This window comes from Salvelinus fontinalis, chromosome 4 (genome assembly GCF_029448725.1).
Source record: "Salvelinus fontinalis isolate EN_2023a chromosome 4, ASM2944872v1, whole genome shotgun sequence".
NCBI lineage: Eukaryota > Metazoa > Chordata > Actinopteri > Salmoniformes > Salmonidae > Salvelinus > Salvelinus fontinalis.
Window position 1 is genome coordinate 87,391,400 of NC_074668.1, and position 9,183 is coordinate 87,400,582.

Here is a 9,183-nt window from a genome sequence, read left to right on the forward strand (position 1 = left end):
ACAACAAACCTCACTGTGGTCTCCAGGTGACAAAGACAACAAACCTCACTGTGGTCTGCAGGTGACAAAGACAACAAACCTCACTGTGGTCTCCAGGTGACAGACAACAAACCTCACTGTGGTCTGCAGGTGACAAAGACAACAAACCTCACTGTGGTCTCCAGGTGACAGACAACAAACCTCACTGTGGTCTGCAGGTGACAAAGACAACAAACCTCACTGTGGTTTCCAGATGACAAAGACAACAAACCTCACTGTGGTCTCCAGGTGACAAAGACAACAAACCTCACTGTGGTCTCCAGGTGACAAAGACAACAAACCTCACTGTGGTGTCCAGGTGACAAAGACAACAAACCTCACTGTGGTCTCCAGGTGACAAAGACAACAAACCTCACTGTGGTCTCCAGATGACAAAGACAACAAATCTCACTGTAGTCTCTAGGTGACAAAGGCAACAAACCTCAATGTGGTCTGCAGGTGACAATGCCAACAAACCTCACTGTGGTCTCCAGGTGACAAAGACAACAAACCTCAATCTGGTCTCTAGGTGACAAAGACAACAAACCTCACTGTGGTCTCCAGGTGACAAAGACAACAAACCTCACTGTGGTCTCCAGGTGACAAAGGTGAAGAAGTGGAAATCAAAAGCAAAACATGTTAAACTGAAGTGATGTATTTAAACAGAAAATACACAGATTAATTTGCTGACATTTTCCTACATCAAAACGTTCCCATTGGGTGTATCTTAAGAAGCCCCACTCGTGACAGGCCGGCAGGTCAGCGATGTCAGCCAATGCTGTCAGGATTTGGAAGTGTTTATCTGATGGAGCTCAGCTGTTCTGAGAGTCGTTACTATGGAGACGTGCTTGGAGGAACAGACTATGATGCTATCTAACAGCAAATGGCCTTTTAAATAAGCTGACCCAAGACTCTTTCTCAATTCATTTTTACTTGATTCCTCATATCCTCTCTGCTCACCTCCCTCTCAAAACACACTGTACAAGAAGATCTTAGGGGTGGGACCATGGACCTTCTCCTCCAATAAGGTTGAATTAGGAGTCCAACTCTTACCTTTTTATCCTAACCCCTTATCCCTGGACTATAAAGCTAACGCTTCACAAAGAACAACTAGCTGAAGTACATCAACCGTTCTGATGTCACTTCTGTTCTTCCTGCATGCCATCTAGTGACAACTAGTGACTAAAACTATTTAACAGAAGAGCAGCTGTTCTGTGTTACAGAAGAGAAAATAAACAGTAACAAACAGCCCATCCTTAGACACCAAATAATTCTGTAATCACACACTGTGACGTGGAATGATGAAAGACTGGAGAGTTTATATTAGTTGATGAGAGAATATCGAGCAGTTGAGTTTCTTTCAGTTTGATTAGTGTCATTATCACCTAATCTAAGCTTCTTTCTCATGTCTCTCTACAGTTGTGTTAACAACAGTGACTTTCCCATGTCTCTCTACAGTTGTGTTAACAACAGTGACTTTCTCATGTCTCTCTACAGTTGTGTTAACAACAGTGACTTTCTCATGTCTCTCTACAGTTGTGTTAACAACAGTGACTTTCTCATGTCTCTCTACAGTTGTGTTAACAACAGTGACTTTCTCATGTCTCTCTACAGTTGTGTTAACAACAGTGACTTTCTCATGTCTCTCTACAGTTGTGTTAACAACAGTGACTTTCTCATGGAGGGCACTGAGTCTGAGTCATCACTAGGCTAAACAGACACCCACTCTATCAGCGACAGTGCTTTTAGAGAAAGGAGGGAGGGAAGAGAGGGGATAGGCTGAGAGAAGGAAGGTATAGAGTGAGGAGAAGTAGAGAGGGAGGAGAGAGGAAGCGGGAGAGAGGAGGGAGAGAAAGGGCAGGTAGAGACAGATAGGACTCTCCTCTGAGATGAGAGTCAATTAAATTCAAAACAACTTTATTAGGAAAGGCATATTCAATTTACAAGTGTAAATATCAACATCAAAACCAGACCTCTCTCTCCAATATAATACATCCTCCTTTAGACAGCACACTATGAATGTGGTGGTTGAGTAGGTAACCCTCCCCTCAGATTCCATCCACCTCTACCCAGCAGTTCCTCAGTCACATTAACAGTGTCTATCTGAGTGAAGTCTGAACTCTCTCGGGAGGCTGGAGATCGATGCGATGTGATGATTCTAAGATAAGAAAACTCTAGGTGGCTAATCAATGATGCTAACAGCCCACCCTGCTAAGCCCAGCATGAACCCAACTGGTTCTAGGTGTGTGTGTGTGCAGAAACCAAATGGCAATCTCTTAAATCTTGCTTGGAAAACACTCTTCCAATAAGGGTTTTAATTGAAGGTTGACTTGAGGATGTGATGTTATCCTCATCTGTATTCTCAAAGCTTTATGACAACATTGCTACAATGTTGCTCCGGTGAGCAGTAAGCACATTATTGCACTTAATGGACTGTAGGGAAACACCGCCATCTTGTGGCTGTACATTGACATAGAAAACCTTCCTTCACTACTGCTGATGGTCGATTGTCTGAAAACTACAGGTAACTAACTAGTGCTCGACTTGGACTGAAATAGGTGTCGGTACTCATTTTTGGTGCCGGTACTGTTTATATTTAGGTGCAGGAACTCCACAATACTTTGGAGCTAATATTCTATAAGAGGTACAGGAGCTCAAGTAGAACATTTGAGGTGCCGGTACTCAGCTCAGGTGAACTCCTGCCCAAGTCAAGCACTGCAGGTAACTGCCAAAATAATGGAAACACTTGAGTAAATGTGGGATACAAAGAATATTGAAAGCAGGTGCTTCCACACAGGTGAGGTTCTTTAGTTAATTAAGCAATTAACAGCCCATCATGCTTAGGGAGGGTCATGTATAAAAATGCTGGGCAGGACATTATTTTGGCTACCATCGCTATGACCCAGAGGATGACAATGCCCCCATCCACAGAGCACGAGTGGTCAGTGAATGGTTTGGTCACTGAATGGTTTGGTCACTGAATGGTTTGGTGAGCATGAAAACGATGTAAACCATGTGCCACGGCCGTCTCAGTCACCAGATCTCAACCCAACTGAACACTTATGGGAGATTCTGGAGCGGCACCTGAGACAGCGTTTTTCATCACCATCAATAAAACATAAAATGATGGAATTTCTTGTGGAAGAATGATGTCGCATCCCTCCAATAGAGTTCCAGACACTTGTAGAATCCATGCCAAGACACATTGAAGCTGTTCTGGCTCGTGGTGCACAAGGCCCTATTACATCTCTTTCTGTTGGGGATTCTTTCATTTTGCCAGTTACCTACATTACTGATGCTGAACTGACTGCTCATTTCAAATCAACGTTTACTGTCATATTCACAGGATACAGCGTAGTACACAGGGCGATGAAAGGATTTCTTGCAAGCTCTCCTTCAAATTCAACAGCAAAAAAAGTATTCAACAAAAATATAGTAAGATACATAATCATGCAGGACAGTATTTAATTATTATAGTAAGCCATGTAATAATGTAATTGCAGGGGTTTACTGAACATATGACAGTGCATACAGACCTGGGCTTCCTGTGGTATTTAGTGAACTGTTTTCATTCTTCCCAATGTCATGTTACATCAGGAAGAAGAATGTGGATCTCGTCCACTAAGATGATATGGTCCACAGAGATAGATGGACAGGTAGGTCTTATTGGATTACATTATGAGACTGTGATTTACTATGTTAACACATGAAATGATAACCTTATCCACAAAATAACTTAGTTCTGCATTAATAACTGTAATTGAATGATTATTGAATGATTACATTATCAGAAAAAGTTATTGTATTATAAATGTAAAATGTCAATACATTATCTGCTGATTTATGTAATATGTATTACATTACAATTAATTATTACATTACCTGGTCGCTATTACATTAGCAGTTAACAGTATTTCAATGTTTGGTATAAACCAGTCAGTCAGTGACATCTACAGGAGTGATGACCAGTGGTGTTGAGTTTTTACCACTGTAATTATTACCAGGGCTGAAGAATGGATAGAGTTTCTCAGTGAAGGTGTAGCCAGTGTATGAGTGGATATGAGACCTGGCCTCCACATTGTAGAATGAGACCTGACCCTCCTTATAATCCACAAACACCCCCACCTTCTGGAGCTCCTCTCTAAGGAAGATGGGGACAGTGGGGACAGCGCCAGCCCAGTACTCTCCATTCCTCAGCATCACAGTCCAGTATCCATCCTCAGGATTCAGGTAAATCGTCCCCTTCATGTTGATGGACTTCGTGGCCACTCCTAAAGACCAGCCAGTCTTCCCCTTCACCTGAACCTCATAGTAGAATCTCCCTGAGGAGAAACCCTCCTTTCCCAGGACACAGACTGAGATATCAAACCTCTCTGGGTTGTCAGGGAGATCCTGCCATACATCTCCAAATATAACTTGTTTCCTGTCTTCAGACAGGATGAGTTGGAGATGTGCTGTATCAGAGTCTAGAGTCACATCCACTGTTGAGAGAAACATACACCTTATTAGAATTAGAAAAAATCTGTGGATATAGAACATAAATCTGTGAAAACGCATTTTACTGTATAATACATTATTCTCTGACATATGGCTATTTTGTGAATGGTCTGACATCTAAACTATTGTAATAGTGTATTCATGTAGCACCCTAGATGGAGTTAACATACAGGACTGTTGAGTCTAACTGAAGAGTAACGTACAGGACTGTTGAGTCTAACTGAAGAGTAACATACAGGACTGTTGAGTCTAACTGAAGAGTAACGTACAGGACTGTTGAGTCTAACTGAAGAGTAACGTACAGGACTGTTGAGTCTAACTGAAGAGTAACGTACAGGACTGTTGAGTCTAACTGAAGAGTAACGTACAGGACTGTTGAGTCTAACTGAAGAGTAACGTACAGGACTGTTGAGTCTAACTGAAGAGTAACGTACAGGACTGTTGAGTCTAACTGGCAAAATTATTTTCTGATTGTTTCAAGATCTAAAATATAAAAGGTAACACTTTACTTGAATGGGGTATATTTAAGACATTTATAAAATCATTATGAAACCAGTCATAACACCTTCATGAGTGTTGAACTATCATTCATAAGAACCTGTTAACAATACTATCTAATAACCTACTACTACCTTAAAAAATAAAACCTGTCACTTTAAGGAGTCATTATTGTCATACTAACCATAGTCCATGATCATATTCTTCAGGTTTCTTCTCACATACTCAGCCTCTCTCTGTTGCTGTGGGTCTGAGATGAGATTAGCTGTGATCTTATTCAGAGCAGCAGTTCTGATGTCCACCAGTTCTTTCTCAAATGTTGCCTCTTGTTGTAACACAGCATTCTTTTTACTGAGTTCACGAACAACACGTTTAAGCTCAGAGTTCTCCTGCTTCAAGTCTGAGTAGAACTTAGAGAGATTCTTCACTTCAGAGATATGAGTTTTAGTTTTAGGGTTCTTCTTCAGATCAGAGAGTCCCTCAACAGAATCTTCTTCCTCCTCTTTAACTTCCGTCATCTTTTTAGAGACACTCTCTCTCTCCTCCTCCTCCTCAGTCTCCATAGTCTCCTCCTTAAGAGAAAACATGAAACACACAGTTCAAGTAAAATAATAGATTCACAGTTCAGTTCGTCTCATTCTAATAGTGTTATAAGTGCTTGTAGATAAGTGTTTGTAGTCATTTCACATAGTGTATTGTTAATGACAGCACCTCTTTGATCCTCTCTGTCTGTCCAGCATTGCCTTGGTGACCTTCGTGTCCCCCGTCTCCAGTGACCTCAGCCAGGGCGTGTCTCTGCAGTGCTGGGACAGTGTAGTGCTGTCTGACGTGGCTCTCACAGTAGGAGACAGTACAGGTCAGACAGTACTTCACCGCTCTGAGCTTCTGTCCAGAGCAGATATCACAGGCCACGTCCCCAGGACCAGCGTAGCCCAGAGCAGGGAGGGCAGGACTGAAGCCTGCCTGCTGGAGCCCCTGGAGCAACCTGGCCAAGGCTGGGTTAGTGCAGAGCACAGGCCGGACTCTGGATCTCTTACTGCACTGGAGACACACATAGTCTCCTGCAGGGCCGGGCTGGACCCAGTATGTGCTGATGCACTGCCTGCAGTAACTGTGTCCACAGGGAATGGAGACCGGGTCCCTCAGCACCTCTGAACACACAGAGCATCTGAACAGATCCTCAGTCAGCAGACTGGCACAGAGACAGAGAGAGACAGAGAGAGACAGAGAGAGACAGAGAGAGACAGAGAGAGACAGAGAGAGACAGAGACAGAGAGAGACAGAGAGAGACAGAGAGAGACAGAGAGAGACAGAGAGAGACAGAGAGAGACAGAGAGAGCAGAGGTCACGATCAGATGAGCTCCTGCATTTTTAAATTTTTAAAACGTTCCACTGCAATAGTGAAGGTGTAAACTTGGCAGTAGAAAATCTTAGTAGTATATTTGACCTCTCAGCTTCCCTATCAAATCTAAAAATCTCAAATAGAAAACCAAAGAAAATGAACAACAATGACAAATGGTTTGATGAAGAATGCAAAAATCTAAGAAAGAAATTGAGAAACCTGTCCAACCAAAAACATAGAGACCCGGAAAACCTGAGTCTACGCCTTCACTATGGTGAATCACTAAAACAATACAGAAATACACTACGGAAAAAGAAGGAACAGCACGTCAGAAATCAGCTTAATGTAATTGAAGAGTCCATAGACTCTAACCAATTCTGGGAAAATTGGAAAACACTAAACAACAACAACACGAAGAATTATCTATCCAAAATGGAGATGTATGGGTTAACCACTTCTCCAATCTTTTTGGCTCTATAACAAAGAATAAAGAGCAAAAACATATACATGATCAAATACAAATCCTAGAATCAACTATTAAAGACTACCAGAACCCACTGGATTCTCCAATTACCTTGAATGAGTTACAGGACAAAATAAAAACCCTCCAACCCAAAAAGGCCTGTGGTGTTGATGGTATCCTTAATGAAATGATCAAATATACAGACAACAAATTCCAATTGGCTATACTAAAACTCTTTAACATCGTCCTTAGCTCTGGCATCTTCCCCAATATTTGAAACCAAGGACTGATCACCCCAATCCACAAAAGTGGAGACAAATTTGACCCCAATAACTACCGTGGAATATGCGTCAACAGCAACCTTGGGAAAATACTCTGCATTATCATTAACAGCAGACTTGTACATTTCCTCAATGAAAACAATGTACTGAGCAAATGTCAAATTGGCTTTTTACCAAATTACCGTACAACAGACCACGTATTCACCCTACACACCCTAATTGACAACCAAACAAACCAAAACAAAGGCAAAGTCTTCTCATGCTTTGTTGATTTCAAAAAAGCCTTCGACTCAATTTGGCATGAGGGTCTGCTTTTCAAATTGATGGGGGTAAAACATACGACATTATAAAATCCATGTATACAAACAACAAGTGTGCGGTTAAAATTGGCAAAAAACACACATTTCTTAACACAGGGACGTGGGGTGAAACAGGGTCGCAGCTTAAGCCACACCCTCTTCAACATATATATCAACGAATTGGTGCGGGCACTAGAACAGTCTGCAGCACCCGGCCTCACCCTACTAGAATCCGAAGTCAAATGTCTACTGTTTGCTGATGATCTGGTGCTTCTGTCACCAACCAAGGAGGGCCTACAGCAGCACCTAGATCTTCTGCACAGATTCTGTCAGACCTGGGCCCTGACAGTAAATCTCAGTAAGACAAAAATAATGGTGTTCCAAAAAAGGTCCAGTCGCCAGGACCCCAAATTCCATCTAGACACTGTTGCACTAGAGCACACAAAAAACTATACATACCTCGGCCTAAACATCAGCGCCACAGGTAACTTCCACAAAGCTGTGAACAATCTGAGAGACAAGGCAAGAAGGGAATTCTATTCCATCAAAAGGAACATCAATTTCAACATACCAGGAGACGGAGAGACAGCCTGGTGCGTGGTATAGGCACTGGCTGCGCTGGAGAGGAGGAAACAGCTGGAGAGAGAACCCGGAGAGACAGCCTGGTACGGGGGGCTGCCACCGGAGGACTGGTACATGGAGGTGGCACCGGGTATACCGGACCGTGAAGGAGGACACGTGCTCTTGAGCACCGAGCCTGCCCAACCTTACCAGGTTGAATGGTGCCCGTAGCTCTGCCAGTGCGGCGAGGTGGAATAGCCCGCACTGGGCTATACTGGCAAACCGGGGACACCATTCGTAAGGCTGGTGCAATGTATGCCGGCCCGAGGAGACGCACTGGTGGCCAGATGCGTTGGGCCGGCTTCATGACATCCAGCTCGATGCCCAACTTAGCCCTCCCAGTGCGGCAAGGTGGAATAGCCCGCACTGGGCTAAGCACGCGTACTGGGGACACCGTGCGCTTTACCGCATAACACGGTGTCTTACCAGTACGACGCCCTCTCACTCCACGGTAAGCACGGGGAGTTGGCTCAGGTATCCTACCCGGCTTTGCCACACTCCTCGTGTGCCCCCCCCCCCCAATAAATTTTTGGGTCTGACTCACGGGCTCCCAACCGCGTCGCCGCGCTGCCTCCTCATACCAGCGCCTCTCTGCCTTCGCTGCTTCCAACTCCGCCTTGGGACGGCGATATTCCCCTGGCTGAGCCCAGGGTCCTTTACCGTCCGGATCTCCTCCCAAGTCCAGGAGTCCTGGTTGCTCTGTTGAGCTTTCCCTTGCCGCTTGGTCCTAGTTTGGTGGGTGATTCTGTAAGGGCTGTTGTCCTCCTCTTCCTCAGATGAGGAGAGGAGAGAAGGATCAGTGGACCAATACGCAGCAGTAGGGAAATAAGCCATCTCTTTATTTGAATACGACGGCAACACGAAAACAAAACACTTACAAAATTACAAAACAAGAAAACGACGTAGACGAAACCTGAACATGAACTTACATAACTAAACGTAGAACTCACGGACAGGAACAGACTACATCAAAACGAACGAACATCCAAACAGTCCCGTATGGTACAGACATGGACGAAACAGGAGACAATCACCCACAAACAAACAGTGAGAACACCCTACCTAAATATGACTCTCAATTAGAGGAAAACGCAAAACACCTGCCTCTAATTAAGAGCCATACCAGGCAACCCAAAACCAACATAGAAACAGAAAACATAGACT

The 9,183-nt window shown here is 43.8% G+C and overlaps 1 protein-coding gene across 1 annotated transcript in view; it reads right to left on the reverse strand.

Moving 5' to 3' along the window:
- Positions 1 to 1,918: 1,918 nt before the first annotated feature.
- LOC129852948 (E3 ubiquitin-protein ligase TRIM39-like) overlaps positions 1,919 to 9,183 on the reverse strand; it is an 8,521-nt gene continuing 1,256 nt past the window's right edge. Inside the window, exons 2-5 of the mRNA XM_055918548.1 lie at positions 7,970 to 8,287; positions 5,725 to 6,205; positions 5,198 to 5,585; positions 1,919 to 4,499 (exon numbers count right to left, since the gene is read on the reverse strand). Of these exons, the coding sequence (XP_055774523.1) occupies positions 3,955 to 4,499; positions 5,198 to 5,585; positions 5,725 to 6,205; positions 7,970 to 8,287 (1,732 nt within the window). The 3' untranslated portion in view covers positions 1,919 to 3,954. The remainder of the gene's footprint in view (positions 4,500 to 5,197; positions 5,586 to 5,724; positions 6,206 to 7,969; positions 8,288 to 9,183) is intronic.